Below are 20,658 nucleotides of genomic sequence, written 5' to 3' on the forward strand. Positions count from 1 at the left end.
ACACACATATACACATACATAATTAAGAACTAAAGGCAATTTTAAACTAAGGGTAATGTTCAGGTCTGAGATTCAAAGTAACTTCTTTTTGAGTCTTTGGTAAAACCATAGTCTTAAGAAGCAGACATTTTTGAGAAAGGAAGACAACTTGGCTACAATTACATAGCTGTAGTGCATCTACAAAGGAAGTCTCTCCTAGACAAGAAATAGGGAAAAGCCCATCACTTCTAGCAAGTAAAATACTGAATGGGTGTAGGTGGGGAGACAATGAAACTAAGGTAGAGCCAAGAGCTCAGATGTCAATGTTCTTGGTGGAACAGTACAAACATGCAGATGGGTCTGTGAAACAAGTCAATGGGGCTGGTGACCTACTTCACCAGGCACAGCTTGGTGCAGGTCACAAGCCTTTTATCTAAATAAGAAGCCGCATGTTCTACTCAACATCAATTCCAGCATAATGCAGAACACTGCAATGGCAGAGTGTGGGCTGGGGTAGCTCTTTAGATAAGCTCCATACAGGCAAGTACAGCATGCAGAAATCCAGAAACCCCTGGTGCCTCAGGGTAGAGGGTGGGTATAGATGTGTGACATTGAATTAGGCCAGGGATTCAGATGAAGAGACTTCAGTGCACAGGGGACTTCAGGATCACAGAAAAGCAAACAGAACATGAACTTCAGGAATAGGTGCCAGTATAATGTCCCAAAGCCTAGGCAAAGCCAGCTATCTTGCAACAGATAGCAGAAGAGGCATGAGACCAAAGTACCAACTCGAGAGAAGACCAGAAGGCAACACAAAGATTTGCTTATATGGATACACAAGCCCTTGCTCAAGGCTCTGCAGTCATATAAACCCTGCTCAGATACCTAGATACCATCTTAAAGAGGAGCAGGAGAAAGGTACAAACTCTGGAACATGGGCATTTACCCCACACAGAGTGGATTAGCTAAAGGACTATAAACCAGAAGAATCACCAATGCTGGGGTGCCTGTGTGGCTCAGTCAGTTGAGCGTCCGACTTCGGCTCAGCTCACGATCTCATAGTTCATGGGCTCAAGCCCTGCGTCAGGCTCTGTGCTGACAGCTAGCTCAGAGCCTGGAGCCTATTTCAGATTCTGTGTCTCCCTCTCTCTCTCTGGCCCTCCCCTGCTCATTCTCTCTCCCTCTCTCTTTCAGAAATAAATATAAATTAATTAATTAAATAAAAAGAAACTGCCAATGCTAACAAATAAGAGTGCTACCTAGCCCCTCCCCTTCCTCAATCCCCTCTGGCTTTCCAGGGGAGAAGGAACTTCAGAACTGATTAGATTGATTATAGACTATAAGGATATTACATTTTCTCTGTACACATAACTAATAATGTGTTTATTCCATCTCTGTCAAAGATATTACCTTATAACAAAAAGGCAGTGGTAAAGGGTTACAGAATGGAGGGCATTCACTGACCTGTTTAGGTTTAGGAGTTCTGAATTTGTATATATATTCATATATTTGTTCTATAAAATGAGCATTGCCCACATGGTAACGTAGCCCCTAGGAATGATAAACAGGAATAAGGGAAAGCTAAGTGCCTACACATTGTGTCAACGTTTGAGGCTCTTTTTTGAGAAGCTGTCTTCCTATGAATCCTGTATGTGAACCCAATCCCTGAAACACCCATTAGTCAACAGTGACACCAAAGATTTTCTATCTTGTAACGCTGGGAAGATGGCAAAGTAAGAGGACCCTACCTCACCTCATTCCATGGATAAAACTAGACAAAACTCTCACTTAGAAAAAGACCCAAAGATTTACAGAAAAAACCCATGACCAAAGGTAGAGAAGAGGCCACACTGAGGAAGGTGGACATGCGATTTGAGACCTAAAGGAACTGTGGCCATCCACAGACAGGAGCAAGCTGGAAGCACGGTGAAAGGTAAGAAAAGACAATCAAGTCAGGGAACTAAAATTGGAAAGACAAATCCCCATAACACTTGGCTTCGAAAACGAGAGGGGCCTGATTTCTTGAGTTTTTGCAAATAGTGGGACTTAAAGCCTCAAATTCTTAAAATAAGGTGTTTGGCTCTGGGAAAGCTCTGCTGGCATTAGGAAGCTGAGTCCCCACCCTTGAAGACAAAGTTGGACTAGCAGCCTGAGCAGAATCAGTGTAGAACCAACAGTTTGAAAAACACTGGGTAGCAAGGAGGAGAGAGAATGATTTACTCAATATAGAACATGTCGTGGAGAGATAGCAATCTCAGAAAGACTCCTCCAGGAACAAAGGAGTTGGCAGGCACCATTTCCCAACCCCACCCCCCAGCATAAACACATAGCTACATGTTGGAACCAGCTTTGCCCACACTTGCTATCTAATGTGCTAGCACCAACCTCTGGCCCCATCCTTCAGTGGAGCTGCCATTTCCAGTCTCAGCACCACAGAGCCTCTCTCCCAGAAGATCAATGCAAACCTCACCAACACTGCAATTCCTGACCTGTGCCTTTTTCAGAGCCTTGGTCTTGGCAGCAGCAGGCTCTGCAGAAGTTTGAGGTGTACTTTGTTAAAAGTGTAAGACCTACTCATGTGCCCTTTGTCTATTCACCTAGGCTAGCCAGTACTAACAGCAGCAGCTCCAGGTCTCAATTAGCAAGCCAACCAGCATGTACCTTTTTTAAATCAGGCCACACATGCCAGGTACCAAATACTTCCCACAATAGGCAAACAGAGTCACTGCAGACAACTGAACTGAAGGAAAAAGATATGAGAAGACATCGAAGCACATACAGCACACTCAAGAGAAACTATCTGAAGTGCCAGGTCCTGGGAAGCAGGGGACATTGCACTACAGGACACTTAAGGACTTCTTCTTCATAAGTCCACTACCTTTAAGAGCAGAGGACACAATTGATGTACCTAGCACAGAGAAACATACACAGAAAGTTTCAAAAAAAATGAAGAGACAGAGAAATACATCCCAAGTGCAAGAATAGGACCAAACCACAGCAACAGACCTAAGCAAAACAGACATAAGTAATAGGCTTGTCAGATAGAAAATGTAAAGTAATGATCATAAAGATACTCACTGGACTGGGGAAAAGAGTAGAGGAATCAGTATGACACTGGACAAAGAGATAAAAAAAATCAGAAATGAAGGACACAATAAATAAATTAAAAATACACTTGATGGAATAAAGATCAGGCTAAATGAAACAGGGGAACAAATTAATGACCTGAAAGACAAAGTAATGGAAAGTAATTAAGCTGAGCAAATGAGAGGGGAAAAAAATCATACATATTGACAATAATCTTAGGGAACTCAGTGACTCTATCATATCTGATAACATTCACATTATAGGGATCTCAGAAGAAGAAGAGAGAAAAAAGGGGGCAAAAATTTATATGAAGAAATAATAGCTGAAAACATCCCTAACCTGGGAAAGGAAATATATATTCAGATCCAGGAGGCACAAGGACCACCATAAAAGTCAACCCAAGGTGGTCTACACCAAGACACATTCTAATTAAAATGGTAAAAAGTAATGATAAAGAAAAAAAATCTTAAAAACAGCAAAAGAAAAGAAGACATTACATACAAGGAAAACCCTATGAAGCTATCAGCAGATTTTTTCATTAGAAACTTTGCAGGCCAGAATACAAGGAGAGATAAAGAGTTTCTCAGACAAGCAAAAACTAAGGAGTTCATGACTACTAAACCAGCCATGCAAGAAATGTTAAGGGGAACTCTGTGAGTGGAAAAGGAAAGACCATAAATGAGAGTGTGAAAAAGAGGTATATCTGTAAAAACCAGTTAAAGGAGTCACAAAATAAAAGGATGTAAATATAACTAAAACATGGGGGAAAGGAGTACAACATGGGTTCAAACTTAAGCAACCATCAATTTAATACAGACTGCTATATGCATCAGATCTTATGTACAAAACTATGATAACCATAAATGAAAAAAACAGTAATAGATATGCAAAGAATAACAAGAAAGGTATAAAAGTATATCACCAAACAAAACCAGCAAACCACAAAAAAGAGCAAGAGACCAAAGCATCAGAGAAAAAATGTAGAAACAACCACAAAACAAGTAACAAAATGACAATAAATAACATACAGATCAATAACTACTTTGGAAGTAAATAGACTAAATGCTTCAAACAAAAGATACGAACTGACAGAATGGATTAAAAAAAAAAAAAACCAAGACCCAACTATATGCTGCCTACTAGAGACTAATTTCAAACCTAAAGTTATCTATAGACTGAAAGCGAGGGAATAGAGAAACATTCATCATGCAGATGGGTGTCAAAAGTAAGATGGGGTAGCAATACTTATAACAGACAAAATGGACTTTAAAACAAAGACTGTAACAAAGGACAAAGAAGAACACTATATAATTACAAAGGGGACAATCCAAGAAGACTACATAACAATTGTAAATATTTATTCACCCAATATGTAGTCAATCAAATACATAAAACAGTTAACAAACATAAAGGAAATAATCAATAGTAATACAATAATAGTAAGGGAATTTAACATCCTATTTATATCAATAAACAGATCATCTATACAGAAAATCAACAGGAAAACAGTAGCTTTGAAAGACACATTGGACAAGCTGAATCTGACAGATATATTCAGAACGGTCCATCCTAAAATAGCAGTATACCATAATTTTCAAATGCACATGGAGCATTCTCCAGACTAGGTCCCATATTAGGTCACAAAACAAGTCACAACAAATTCAAAAAGATCAAAGCCATAGCATGCATCTTTTCTGACCACAACACTATGAAACTAGAAGTCAACCACAGGAAAAAATCTGGAAAGACCACAAGTGCATAGCAGTTAAGTAACATACTACTAAGCAATGAATGTGTCAAACAAGAAATCAAAGAAGAAATAAAATTTACATGGAAAGAAATGAAAATGAAAACAGAATAGTCCCAATCTTTGGGATTCAGCAAAATGGGTCCTAAGAGGTAAATTTATAGCAATATAGGCCTATCTCTAGAAGCTAGAAAAGTTTCAAATAACCTAACCTTACATGGAAAGGAGCTAGAAACAGAACAAACAAAACATAAAACCAGCAGAAGAAAGGGAATAATAAAGATTAGAGCAGAAATAAATGTTACAGAAACTACAAAATAACAGAACAGATCAGTGACTGGGAGTTGGTTCTTTGAAAAGATCAATAAAATTGATAAGCCTCTAGATCATCAAAAACAAACAATCAAACAAAAAAAACCCTCATAAGAGAAAGACAAAGAGAACTCAAAAAAACAAAATCAAAAATTAAAGAGGAGAAATAACAACCAACAACACAGAAATACAAACAATTATAAGAGAATGTTACAAAAAATTATATGCCAACAAACTGGACAATCCAGAAGAAATAGATAAATTCCTAGAAACATGTAGCCTACCAAAACTGAAACAGGGAGAAATGGAAACTTTGAACAGATCCATTACTAGAAAGGAACTTGAATCAGTAATCAAAACAGTCCGAACAGGAGCACCTGTGGTGACTCAGTGGAGTTAAGCATCCAACTCTTAATTTCAGCTCAGGTCATAAGGCTATGATTTCACAGTTCATATGACGGAGCCTTGCATCAAGCTCAGGAAGCCTGGGTGAGACTCTCTCTCTGTCTCTTCCCCCAACTCATACTCTCTCTCTAATGAAATAAAATAACAAATAAAATAAATAAAATAAAATAAATAAAATCAGTTAACACCTATTCTTCTCAAACTATTCCAAAAATCAGAAGAGGAAGGAAAACTTCCAAATTCATTCTACAAGGCCACCATTACCCTGATATCAAAACCAGTTAAAGACCACACCAAAAAAGAGAAGTACAGGCCAATATTTCTGATGAACATAGGTGCAAAAATCCTCATCAAAGTATCAGTAAACTGAATCCAATGATAAATATTTAAAAAATCACTCATCATAATAAAGTGAGATTAATTCCTAGATTGCAAGGGTGGTTCAATATTTGCAAATCAATCTATGTGATACATCATAAAGATAACAGAAAGGACAAAAACCATATGATTATTTCAGTAGACACAGAAAAAGCATTTAACAAAGTGTAACACCCATTCATGATAAAAACCTTCAAAAGAGTAGGTTTAGAGGGAACATAGCTCAACATAATGAAGGCCATATATGAAAAACCCACAGCAAACATCATAGGCAAGGGGAAAAACTGATAGCTTTTCCTTAACATCAGGAACAAGACAAGAATGCCCACTCTAACCACTTCTATTCATCATAGTACTAAAAGTCCTAGCCAGAGCAATCAGACAACAAAAAGAAATAAAAGGCATCCATATTGGTGAGGAAGAAGCTAAACTTTCACTATTTGCAGATAACATCATATTCTATACAGAAAACTCTAGACACTCCACAAAAAAACACTATCAGACTGATAGTGAACTCTCAGGATACACAATCAACATATAGAAATCTGTTACATTTCTATATACTAATAATGAAGCAGTAGATAAAGAAACTAGGAAAGCAACCCTATTAAAAATTGCTCAAAAAATAATAAAGTACCTAAGAATAAACTTAACCAAAGGAGTCAAAGACCTGAACTCTTAAAACTATAAAACACTGATGAAAGAAATTGAAGATGACACAAAGAAATGGAAAAATAGTCCATGCTTGTGGATGGAAGAATATTGTAAAAATGTCTATAGTACCCAAAGCAATCTATACCTTTAATGCAATGCCAATCAAAATATCAACATTTTTCACAGAGATAGAACAAACAATCCTAGAATTTATTTGGAACCACAAAAACAAAGAGCCAAAGCAATCTTGAAAAAGAAAAGCAGGAGGCATTACAATTCCAAACTTCAAGTTATATTACAGAGCTGCAGTATGGTTTACTGACACAAAAATAGACATAAAAATTAACAAAAGAGAAAAGAAAACCCAGAATTAAACCCACAATTATATAGTCAATTATTCTTTGATGAAGCAGGAATGAATATCCAATAGGAAAAAGACTGCCTCTTCAATAAATGGTGGTGGGAAAACTGGATGGCAACATGCAAAAGAATGAAAGTGGACCACCTTCTTACACCATACACACACAAAAAAAATTCAAAATGGTTTAGGGGCACCTGGGTGGCTCAGTCAGGTAAGCAAGCACCCGACTCTTGATTTTGGCTCAGGTTCATCTCATAGGGCATCAGGCTCTGCACTGATAATGTGGAGCCTGCTTGTGATTCTCGCTCCCCTTTTCTTTCTGCTCCTCTCCTGCTTATGCTTTCCCTCTTTCAAAATGAGTAAGTAAATTTTAAAAAATAGATTAAAGATCAGAGCCTCTGGGTGGCACAATGAGTTAAGCATCTGACTCTTGACCTCAGATCAGGTCATGATCACACAGTGTGTGAGTTGGAGCCCCGCATCGGGCTCTGTGCTGAAGGTGTGGAGCCTCCTTGGAATTCTGTCTCTCTTTCTATCTGCATCTCCCCAACCTGTGCTCATTCACTCGTGTGCTCTCTCTCTCTCCCTCTCAAAATAAGTAAATAAACTTTAAAAACTGGATTAAAGACCTAAATGTGGTACCTGAAATCATAAAAATCCTACAAGAGAGCACAAGCAGTAATTCCTCTGACATCAGAGATAGCAACATTTTTCTAGATATATCTCCTGAAGGGAAATAAAAACAAAAATAACTATTGAAGCTGCATCAAAATAAAAAAGCTTCTGCCCAGTGAAGAAAACAATCAACAGAACTCAAAGACAACCCACTGAATGGGAGAAGATATTTGCAAATGACATCTCTGATAAAGGGTTAGTATCTAAAATATATAAAGAACTTATAAAACTCAACACCCAAAACCCAAATAATCCAACTAAAAAATGGGCAGAAGACATGAACAGGTATTCCTCAAAGGAGACACCCAAATGGCCAACCAACACATAAAAAGTTCCTCAACTTCACTCATCACCACACCTGTCAAAATGGCTAAAATCAACAACACAAGAAACAACAGGTGCTGGCAAGGACGTAGAGAAAAAGGAATCTTCTTATTCTGTTGTTGGGAATGCCAACTGCTGCAGCCAGTGTGGAAAACAGGATGGAGGCTCTTCAAAAAGTTAAAAATAGAACTACACTACAATACACTACAATACACAGTACTCGGAATTTACCCAAAAAATACAACAACACTAATTCAAAAGGACACCTACATCCCTATGTTTACTGCAGCATTATTTACAATAGCCAATATATGAAAGCAGCCCAAATATCCAACGAGAGAGGAAGATGTATGTGTGTGTATATATATGTGTGTGTGTGTATATATATATATATATACACACACACATATATATATACATATAATATTGGGATAGATAGACATACAGATATAGATAGATATAATGGGACAGATAGACAGACAGATAATGGAATATTATTCATCCAGAAAAAAACCAATGAAGTCTGACCATTTGCAACAACATGGATGGAGCTAGAGAGTATTTTGTTAAGCAAAATAAGTCAGAGAAAGACAAATACCATATGATTTCACTCATGTATGGAATTTGAAAAACAAAATAAACATGCAAAGGGAAAAAAGAGAGAGAGAGAGAGACAAACCAGGAAATAGAGCCTTAGAGAACAAGCTGAGGATTACCAGAAGGGAGGGTTGGGGATGGGTGAAATAGGTGAAGAGGATTAAAGAGTTCACTTGTTTTGATCAATATTGGGTGATGTATGGAATTGTTGAATCACTATATTGTATACTCGAAACTAATTTAACACTGTATGTTAACTACATTGGAATTAAAATAAAAGATTTTAGATTAAGAAAAAGATTTTAATTTAGGAAAGATTTTCTTTTTTTTTCTGAATTTAAATCCACTTTATTAATTTTAACATTAGTTTTCCTGAAATGATACACAGAATTTCTTACATTTAAGAAAATAATTATTATTAACAAATAATTACAATACTGATTATGATCATGTGGCATTTTAATTCCTATCAAATCATAACATTTCTAGTGGCTAACACTTTTTTCTGTGCAATATAAAATATATCAAATTGTCAACCTACGATATTTTTCCAGAGTGAGGTGTTCTGCACCAGAGAATGGTTAACTGATTCATGATGGATTCATGGAGAGTATATGTACCCATGACCTTAAGAATCCTTACAATATTTAAATACACCCAATGTTCTGTCATGGTCATATCATTTGCTTTTTTCAGACTACAATTCACTGATTCTTTATCTTATAAAAATTACTTGTAGGACTTTACATTTAATAGTTTCATTGGGCTTTAGGCCCTTCTAAGCAGATGACACACCATTAAAACTGTTTTTAAAGAACTGAGGTGTGCCTCAAACTTATGAAGCAGAACCTTGCACTTATAATTAAGCATTTGAGATACATGAAATCCATCATTTCATTTTCCATTTGCACTAAACTTAGACTTAATAGAAATGACTTCATCTGCCATTAGAAAAGATTTTCTATATTTACTATTTTCGTGCTGAAAACCATGACAAGATGGCAATCTCCAAGTCAAAGTTCTTAAAAAGACCAACATAACTGGATCTGAACCAAATGCCACTTTATGGTAAATGGAAATTAGAAGCTAGACCAGTAACACATTCTTTAGAGGTCACACAGCTTGAAAACCCCCATGGAGAATTTCATGGGTAAGCAATCAGAATAAGAACAGATTCACAACTGTCAGTGGAAACAAGCAAAATCTTACAAGGCAGTGAACCAAAGGTAATCCCATAATACCCAGAGAGAGGAACAACTTTCACAGTGACCAATTCACTCCCTCCATGACTCGAGATGATGGCAGGATACATGCGTGTGTAATTGTGTATATATGCGGGTTGGTCTTTCATTCTTTGGACAAGTTTGCTTGAAATATTCATTAAATATTAGCTTGCCCTTCACCCTCCATTTCACTTATACCCATCACACTAACTCTCAGCAGGATTTTAAAGTTGAGTCTTTGCTGGAGAACAAGGAGACAAAAAGTTTTTCCCTGTATGCTCAGAATATTCTTTGGTCTTATGCTATTTTCCTTATGGCCTCCTATAGTCGTATTTTATTTTATTTCCTTTCCATTCTTACTTTGCCTTGCACTGGCTGAATCCAAAGCCAGCCACTAATACCAATGTAGGAATAGATCCTTATAGATTCAGAATCACCCATGTCAAAACTCAATGTCCAGACATTGAATACCTCTCCTTTACACCCTGAGAAGCTTTAATATATAAATAAGCCATGAGTCAAAAAGGGAGTCAAACATCTGGTTCCCCAGGTATCAGGAAAATAGAAAGTGGTTTTAAAAATGATTTTCCACTCCAGGTGAGCTTTTTAAAGGAGCTACATTTGTCTTGTCCCTATTGCTTGGAATAGGCAAGAAAGCAATATTCTTATAGAAATATTGGTATATGAGAAGAAAAAATTGATGTTCCTTCTATCTGCCTAGGTTCTGCAGCTGGGGCCTAACAAAAGACTAACAATGAGACTAACAAAAGACAGATTAAAAGAGAAAAGTTTATTAACATATGCAGCACACATGATGCAGGACAAGCCTCAGGGAAGAATAACTCAAAATGGTGGTTAGATCTTGGGCTCATATAGCATCTTGAAAATACAATAAATTGTGTAGAACAGACAAGACAAAGGAAAAGGAATTTAGGTTATCAAGGGTAGCAAACAGCAGGACAGTAAATACATGTGGGAAACTAAGGGAACAGGCTTCATTTCTGCATTTGTTGACTCTCATCTGCCTCCACATCAAAATAATCCCCATGTCCAAGTGGCATATTTTGGAATGGAGTATTCTAATCCCTTACCCTGGTATTACAGAAGAGAGTTGTGATAAATAAAATGTACATTCAGTAGTATTTTCAGTGCTCATCAATATCGCCCCTTCTTGGACATATGTTAAGATTATATTTTCTTGCTTCCCTGAAATTAGGCAGGGCCCCCATGACTTACTTTATTCAGTAATATGGGAGTAGCATAAAGTTCTGGTGTACACTTCTCTTATCTCTTCTTCCTCTGTTTTTATACATCCTAAAAATCTTATGATATGATAGTCTTAGGATGGTAGAGCCTTCATCACCCTAGGATCCTGATTACCTCTGATGGACAGAGTTTGCTGTTTTAAATACTAAGATTTGAGGCTTGTTTATTTTTGCAACATCAACAAGTTTCCCTGACTTAGGTAAAAATATGGTCTGCTCTGAAAATCCAGGATTCTAAGACTCAGGAGAAGAACTCATTTTATCAGGAGTTTTCTCTCTTCTTTTCATGTGTCCTCATAACATTCTAATCCTGCCTATGTATTTTATAGGTCATTTGAGATTTTGTTTTATCACAAATAGGGAGCTGGAAAGAGAAGGAACCAAGCCAACAAACAGTATTAGGCTTCACTTTTACTTGCTTGCTTTACTTACATTTCTAGCCTCAGTTACCCGCTGTGACCCCACACATGTCAACTTCTTTTACTTTATTCACAGACACTATACATCTATCATCCTCCCATTTCCTTGTGTTGGCACACAGGATGTTGATTTTAGATCTTAGGCATGATTAGAATATAATCTAATTAGAATTCTAATTAGAATATCAACTTTTCATCTGAGGGCTGCCATAACATGTGATAGAATAACAAGGGCACTTCACCTCCCTTCTACTTATTACAAAACCCAGGAGTACTGCCAAGTACTCAAGAGTGTTAAGGCCATGAGAAACCAGGAAAGACTAAGAAACTGTCACAGATCAGAAGAAACTAGGGAGATGTGACAATGCAATGCAATATGGTACCCTAAATTCAATCCTGGAACCAAGAGAGAACATTAATGAAAAAAAATAGTGAAATCTAAATAAAGTCTGGAATTTAGTCAATAATAATGTGTCAATAACGGTTTCTTAGTTTTGGCAAATGTACTATGGTATTGTAAGATATGGTATTGTAAGATATTAACAATGGGGATAGCTGGATGAGGGTTATGTAAGAGCTCTCTGCACTATCTTTCCCCTCTGTGTAGAAAAAAAGGGGAAATATTCATTAACTTTCCTCTAAGAAAAGATAAGGGGAATATTCTTGCTTATCAGAGAATTGTCCACATGCAAAAAGAACATTTTTCAAAATTAAAATGTTCTCAATCTTCCTTCTTTCCTATATGCTTGTATCACTTAGTGCTGTTGCAAAGTCAGTGTTTTGAAAAATGTCTTGAAATAGAAGAAGGCCGGGCTGATCAGTGATCGAAGGAAGGATATTCTAGAAGGAAGTCAGGTGCAAACTGGAGCCAGTTATGTAAGACATGGTACAAGTAAAAGGTAATAAGAAGAGAAGAAGCCAAAGATAGAAGATAGAAAAAGATAAGTTGAGGGGAAGGGAGACTTGATAGGAGCCATGATGCACATAATTTGAACTGTAAATTGGATAACTGGGACCAATTTTTGGTTTCTGAGCTGGCTTAAAGAAGCTAGATGAGAGATAAAGGGCTATGTGCCTATAGTGTCTATAAAACTCCTAAGTGCCACGGGGATACCCTAGGGGGCAACAAGGCAGGCCAAGCCAAAAGAGAGGCCTGGAAGACATTATCTGCCTCTTGGTCACCCCCAGTTACTACATGTCTCGGTATTTATCGTATATGTGTAAATTCATATGTTGAAGTCTAACCCCCAGTACCTCAGAAAGTGACTATATTTGGAGACAGGGCCCTAAGGAAGTATTCGATAACATGAGGCCATCAGGGCCTTAATCTAATCCAACTGGTGTTCCTATAAGAGAAGGAAATTAGGACAAACAAGAGGGGTGACCATATGAAGAGGCACCAAGAGGAATATCATTTATGCACTGAGGAGAGAGGTATCAGGAAATCAGCCCTATGGGCACCCTGATCTTGGACTTTTAGCCTCCAAAACTTTAAGAAAATAAATTTCTGTCATTTAAACCACCCAGCTTGTATCTATGGCAGCCCTAGCAAAGTGGTACATGACATGATGCCTTCTCTACCTTCCCAGTACCCAATCCCCACTTTTCCTCTCTGGTCTTAATTTTTTTTTACATACAATGCAATCAAACTAAAGGATATTACATCTGCAAGGTAGTATATGAATATTAGGCCCATAGTCTTGAGTTGGGCCCTTGTAAAAATGTATTTCATCATTTCCCTTTATATCCTTGGAAATTATTGAAAACATTATGAAAATATACAGCTTTATTTTTGTGTGTTTATATGCAACCACTGCTCCTAACACAAAAACTAGTGATACAAGAACTTACTACCACTCTAAAACAGTAGATGTTGGCCTTTCAGGAGGTCTTATCTCCCTTTGAAAATGTGATAGGCCATCTTGCCAAATTTGCACACACATATGTAGACATCAACATGTATACACCCATCCACACAAATTCAGGGAGGTCACAAATCCCTTATTCATCCACATGCACTCACGGTCCAGGAAGCCCTTTGCACTCAAATTAACAGTTCTTATCCAAAGAAGCTAGTAAGAAATACACAATCCATAAAAGGGCACAGGTCAACCTACCTGCCAGGCTGAATTTGCAGAGTAGGAGGATTGTCCACAATGTGTGGGCCCACATCGTCCCCAAGTCAATGCAGGCAGGCTGAGGAGAGAACTGAAAACGTAATCAGTCACAACCTGGTTTCCTATCTCTTAAACAATTTCAGTTCCAGTGACAGATTCTGGGGGGTTTCAGGAAGAATTTTTAAAATCTTATTATGTTTTTGGCTGTCATCATACAGACCCTTTTGTAATTACTTCATCAACCCCAGTCAACACTTAATTTGTTCATAATTCATTCCACTATGTACTGTGAAAAGTATACCAGGTACCAAAAATACACTCCAGGAAAGAAGTACTGTCGCCTGTATAGATCTGAGACCATCATCTGGTCTCTGCCCCAGGCCCTAAACACAGCAGCCAAATGGAACAACTCATAATTTCCCCCCAAGTGTCATGGTATTTTACATTTCCTTACTTTGTTCATGCGGTTCCTTCCACCTATAATGTCCTTTTTGCCTGATTCTTGGCAAATTAACCCCACCTTCCAGACTATCTCAAGGCTAATACCTCCCTGAAGACTCAGATGGAGTTGGCTGGCCACTCCCTCCCTATACCTCAACCCCTCTCCATGCCACTTATACCTTAGCATGTGTCACACAGATTGATGTTTAACAGTTTACCTGTTGGACTCTATACACAGAGCTTTTGAATAGTGAAGCTTCTCTTATTTCTCTTTGAAGCCTAAGTATTTAAGTACCTACTGGTACGTGGTTGGTGTACAATACTGTTAATGGAACTGATTAGGATAAAAAGGGTGCTGCCTTCTCATCTCATCCCCCATCAGAATGTGGAATAACCTAAGGGTCAAGCAAATGTAAAAGCAAGAACTCATTTCAGGAATAAATAAAGGATGCCACATTTTCTTCTGACAGATTACAGGGGGGAAAAAAGGAGAAGTTCTCAACAAAATAAATCTTTTGAGAAAAGTTCACATGTATCATTTCTGGAAAAAACCACAAGGAATAAAATTTTCTCATATACAAACCAATGGAAATATCTTACTAACTGAAAATGCCCATCACAATAAAGCAGAATGAGAACTTGGGTCTACAATAAAAATACCATCAGGAAACAATGTTGGTTAAATAACAGCAATAGTAAACACATGTTACTCAACGGCAGTAGCTATTCTCTCAGGAAATAAATGTTTTGATTTAATGACTACAAAACAAAGAGAAACTTTTAAGTTTTTAAATAAAGAATAAATGTGTTCTTTAAAATTAAATGTAATACTAATGGCATTTTTAGTGCCAAATTACTCACAACACTGTCTTAATTTTCTCCATTTCTTAGCTACAAGTCATGCCTTTATATTAGTTCTAAAAGCATTCTGGAAAGGGAGGGAGGCCCAACCATGAAAACTGTATTAAAGCTCAAATTCTCAATAATTGAGTAAATGAATAATTATGGACACTAAAGCTAAAATTTTTATTCTGACATGGAGTTTTATGTTTTTAAGATCTCATCAATGTTAACTGTTGAATATTTTAAAAACAGTGCTAATTATTGCTTGCCTCCTTTAAAATGAGAATATTCATCTATTTGTGAATTTTAAAAAATCCTTTTTCAAAAAATCAACAGTACTAAATCATACTCAGAGACAAAGCTAGAAAAACTGCAGTAGCTGAGGGGCATTCTAGAAGTTGACACTGCCTCAGTTCTAGTCCTGACTCCTTTGAACCAGCTGGTGGCCTCAGGCAGTCTCTTGTTCATTCAGCAATGTCTCAGACACACATCAAATGTTTGGAATGAAAGATGATCCTGTCCCCAACCTCACTCTATTTCAGTGGCATTTTTTTAAATGTTTGTTTATTTCTGAGACTGAGAGAGAGAGAGAGAGAGAGAGAGAGAGAGAGAAAATGTGAATGGGGGAGGGGCAGAGAGAAAGACACACAATACAAAGCAGGCTCTAGGATCTGAGGTGTCAGCACAGAGCCTGATATGGGGCTCGAACTTGGGAAATGGGACATCAAGAACTGAGCCGAAGTTGGAAGCTTAACCAACCGAGCCACCCAGGTGCCACTAGTTCAGTGATTTTTTTTTTTTTTTTAACAAGGAGAAGGGAATCAGAGGATGGAGAAGAGACCACAGTCCAGAGTGATCTATTACTGATGGCTCCAAATCATATCCTTCCAAATGGGTCTGAGAAGAAAAAAAGAGACAGAAGCATGCATAGTAATAGCAAATAACACATGGTAAGTGCTCTAATTCTTTTTTTTTTTTTTTTTTTTTTTTTTTTTTTTTTTTTTTTTTTTTTTTTTTTTTTTTTTTTTTTTTTTTTTTTTTTACAAATAGTTTATTGTCAAATTAGTTTTTACATAACACTCAGTGCTCATCCCCAAAGTGCCCTCCTTCATCCCCCTCCCCCCCTCCCCCCCACATCCATCAGTCCTCAGTTTTTGTCAGCATTCAAGAGTCTCTCATGGTTTGCCTCTCTCCCTTTCCCCCACCATTTCCGCCCTTCTTCTCCCCCTTGGTCCTCCGTCAAGTTCCTCCTAATCCTCCTATACGTGCAAACATATGGTATTTGTCCTTCTCTGCCTGACTTATTTCGCTCAGCATAACACCCTCAAGGTCCATCCATGTTGCTACACATGGCCAGATTTCATTTTTTCTCATTGCCATGTAGTATTCCATGGTATAGATAAACCACATCTTCTTGATCCATTCGTCTGTTGATGGACACTTAGGCTCTTTCCATGTTTTAGCTATTGTGGAGAGTGCTGCTATGAACATTGGGGTACATGTGCTCCTATGCCTCAGCATTTCTGTATCCCTTGGGTAAATTCCTAGCAGTGCTATTGCTGGGTCATAAGGGAGTTCTATTGTTAGTTTCCTGAGGAACCTCCACACTGTTTTCCAGAGGGGCTGTACCAGTTTACATTCCCACCAACAGTGCAGGAGGGTGCCCGTTTCTCCACATCCTCGCCAGCGTAAGTGCTCTAATTCTAATAGTGCAACAAGAGAGCAGAGCATCTAGAGAGAGAAATGAGCCAATGACTCATTTGACTGTAATTATACAAAGCCAACAAGTGGTGCTATGTGATGAGTGCCCCTCATTCTACCATTTGCCTGTCCTCCAATGCCTTTTCCACTATCCCTCCCATACCAAAGGGTCACAAAGTGATTACTTATGGGTAGCAGACATGAACAAATGTGAAGTGCCTCCCAGGGACTTAGAAACAAGTTCAAGTGAGAGTTTAAGTACCAAAATCTGTGTACAAAGTCCATCCTAGTTATCTGTGGGAGTAAATCAATGGGTAAATATGCAGTCTCACAGTTCCTGAGTTCAGGTACTGCAATGAGCTCTGCGCTAACAGCTCAGAACCTGGAGCCTGCTTTGGATTCTGTGTCTCCTCCACTCTCTGCCCCTCCTCCACTCATGCTCTGTCTCTCCCTCTCAAAATTTAACAAACATTAAAAAAAATTTTTTTTAATGTTAAAATCTGGGAAAACCCTGAAACAATTTCATGGCCATTCTTCCTTTGGTAATAAAACAACCTTTATACAAGATGACATTATATTATTAGTGCATCCTCTAACGGCACTGCAAAAACACGGAATATGAGGACCACATAATGTTCAAATACCTTTCAAACCCCTGGTCAGTACTACAGGGACAGATATCACTGTCAATAGTGTGATACTGCTTCCTAAAAACCCAGAGCACATTGTGGTGTCCAATAGATCAAACACAGTAGTAATCATGAACATGTAGGTAACGTAAGCTTCAGTTCTGCTAAGAGAGAAGGTGGTGACAGTTTGCTGTGCCCTATCTCCCCATGGCAAATACATCTACCATGTAGGGGAGGACTTTGTGCTGTACTGTTTTGGCATACTCACTTGCAAGCTGGGGAGAACTCTGACAGTTCACGAGGAGGGTGTAATTGGTATCACGTATTACCCTCATCAGAACCTGTAGGCACCACAGTGAAGATGGACTCCTAAAGCTTTAGAAACCCTAATTCCACTTTTCTTTTAAAACTCACTTGAAAGCATGTACTTACGTGAAGACATTCATGTACTGTTTTTTTTTTTTTTTTTTTTTTTTTAGGTTTTTTTTTTTTTTTTTTTTTTTTAACTTAGGCACAAGAATACTTTTGTGAAATTTTGAAGAAAAAAAAAAAACACATCACGGACACCTGGGTGGCTCAGTCAGTTAAGTGACCAACTTCAGCTCAGGTCATGATATTGCAGTTTGTCAGTTGCAACCCCGTGTCAGGCTCTTGTGTCTTCCCCTCTCTCTGCTCCACCCCTGCTCATGCTCTGTGTTTCTCTCTCAGTAAACATACATTAAAAAATTTTTAAATCGTATCAGTCTCTTGAAGTCAAATCAGCCTTTCTAAATCTGAGCAATTCTGGATACATGCAAGACACTGGGCCACAGAAAATTCAGAAAGATTATGCCTTGCTCCAAAGGAAAACAAACCATTTCCTGCATTCTCTGGTCATCAGCCCGAACTTCTAAAAAGGAGCAGCTTTGAATAACTGCCTTCAATAAAACGTCACTTCCTGGAAATATACAATATCTCATTATGGGACCTCATATGAAAGCAGCATTTAATGGAGATCCAGAATTCTCAAACAACACTATGAACACTCCAGTTTGGATGAAAGGACTGAGAATATACAGTGATGCCACTTAAGTAACCTGTGGTGTCTTATCTTTAAAGGTATAAACACAGTAACAGCTACTGTTAGAAGGAGGACTGGAAACAAATCCAAAGAATTACTGCTGGCTATGCACAGTGGCTGGGGACAAGATAAGAAACAAGAAACAATGGAGGAGATATTTCCTCTGCAGTTTCCGCTAAAAATGCTAACATGTTAAATTATCTCTGCCTTCCTGCATTTTATCTCATATGACCAAAGCAGAAGAAATAGTGTGAGTGTTTTACTCTCTAACATTCCCCCTATACACACATGCACATGCACACATGGATGTGGACACAGACACACAAGGTGTGTCAAAAGTTCCCACTCAAGGCTGCATCCTGAATGCAAAGTTTCATCTGAATACACTTGTAGAAAAATGTACAACTATGTGTTCCCATTCATTCATTTATTCATACATTCTATCTATGTCGATATCCATTCTGTACCAAGAACCATGCATAGCATGAAACTGAGTTTTTAAAGGATGGGAAAAGAAGGAATAAATTCTAGGGACAGCACTTTGGCCGTAAATTTAATTAAGAACCCGTGAACTCTACCAATGGAAGGGAGGAAGCAAGCAGCAAGCTGTCCAGCCTCATTCAGTCCCACCAAATCCTTAACTATGTATAATGGCTGTTAACTAGACTTACTGTGGTGATCATTTCATAATATATACAAATATCACATACTTATGCTGTACACCTAAAACTAATGTTATATGCAATTGTGTCTAAAAGTAAAAATAATAAAGGTATCAAAAAATCAACATTCAGTTTCAAAATCTATAAACCCACTTGAGGTGCAGGATGCCTTCATACAAAGAACATTTTGAGATACCAGCAGCAAGATTGGCAAAAACATAATTGTAATTTCATAAGGAGAGTCTCCAACGCGGTAATCGTATTACACAAATTATATCTTGTTCTAGTAAAAATCCATGTGGAGAAGTTATTATCATCTCCACTTTACAGATAGGGAAGTTGAGGCTCAGTGATAATATGTGACAAGTCCAAAAATCATTTAGTTTATAAATGGCAGAGCTGGGATTTAAACCCATGACTGTCTTACTTCAAAGCCAAGACTCTACCAAAATCAAACAGTGGCTATTAGTGACTTACTATCCCTCAGCCCTCTTGCCACAAAATACCAATACACAAAAGGATCTTCCTTTGAAGCTCCTAGAGTTTTCCTCTAAATTTCCTCTAGCCTAGAGTTTTCAGAAAGATAAATCCATTATATTCACATATTTTCACCTCTGGCCCCCATGATTTCCACCCCTGCCCCAGCATTTTAAAAGAGGCACCTGGTTGGCTCAGTCAGTTAAGCGTCCGACTCAGGTCATGATCTCATAGTTGGTGAGTTTAAGCCCCACATAGGGCTCTGCACTGAAAGGCTAGAGCCTGCTTGGGATCTCTCTCTCTGCCCCTCCCCAGCTTGCTCTCTCTCTCTCAAAAAATAAACACTAAAACATTAACTGTCAAAAGATGAGATTCCCTGGAATTATCAAAGAGCAGTCTACATAAGGAGTAATTCAGGTGGTGGGCTCTGACCCATAACTTCTCTGAAGAAAGCAGAAAAAGACCTTCACATAATAGAAAAAAGAGGCCCAATTTGCAAGGATTTGAGTTATTAGACTGAGTATGGCACTCACCTCTCTGTGGTTTCCAGAAGATGTCCTGCTCGTTCAAAGGATCCCCTTCAAAGGTACTCTGTCCCCTACAGCACATGTCAGGACAGAGAGTGGAATTTGGAATTTATCTACATAGAGATGGGTGACTATTTCCTCTCTTGTTGCCTGGGAGCTTTCTCTTTGCTTTTAAGCAAAGCTCAAGCCAGTGTGGCACTTAACCCATTTATGCTGGGAAGTGAGGTACATTATTGTAAATGGAAAAAAATCTGCTTCTGTGAGAGTACTCAACTTTACAGGAAAAATATCTGAAAGTGTCATAAACAATTAAAAGAAAAGACTAAATTTTAAATTTTCTATTCAGGAAGTCCTTACAAATGTGGTAATGGGTGAAATGCTGAGAATATCTTTAGCTAGAAAAGAGAAATAGAAATATCATGTGATGATCTTTACACGAAGGAGATGAAGGGAAGAGTAGCTAACTCAGAAAAGAGCTTTATAATTCTTATTTATGTCTAGAGGAAAACATATTAAACTGAGACTCAGGAGCCCAAACTAAGCCACTTATTTACCTAAGCTGCTTATTTAGCAGGTTATTATAATAATATGTAGAGCTCTTACCATTTGTCAGGTACAGTACTAAGAACTTTATTTATCTCCTTTGATCTTCACAACAATCTTAAAATATCAATAGTATTTTTATTTCCATTTTACAGATGAGGAAACTGAGGCCAAAACAATTGAGAAACTTGTCCAAACTTAGTGATAGGGGAAAGAATTGAGCCTAGGCAGC

The 20,658-nt window shown here is 37.9% G+C and overlaps 1 protein-coding gene across 1 annotated transcript in view; it reads right to left on the bottom strand.

The window, feature by feature from the left end:
• IL31RA (interleukin 31 receptor A) overlaps positions 1 to 19,944 on the bottom strand; it is a 59,001-nt gene extending 39,057 nt beyond the window's left edge. The window contains exons 1-2 of the mRNA XM_039244541.1: positions 19,890 to 19,944; positions 13,544 to 13,634 (exon numbers count right to left, since the gene is read on the bottom strand). Coding sequence (XP_039100472.1) covers positions 13,544 to 13,598 — 55 coding nt within the window. The 5' untranslated portion in view covers positions 13,599 to 13,634; positions 19,890 to 19,944. The remainder of the gene's footprint in view (positions 1 to 13,543; positions 13,635 to 19,889) is intronic.
• Positions 19,945 to 20,658: the final 714 nt, after the last annotated feature.

This window comes from Hyaena hyaena, unplaced genomic scaffold (assembly GCF_003009895.1).
Source record: "Hyaena hyaena isolate Hyena2069 unplaced genomic scaffold, ASM300989v1 scaffold_241, whole genome shotgun sequence".
In the NCBI taxonomy this organism is placed as follows: Eukaryota; Metazoa; Chordata; class Mammalia; order Carnivora; family Hyaenidae; genus Hyaena; species Hyaena hyaena.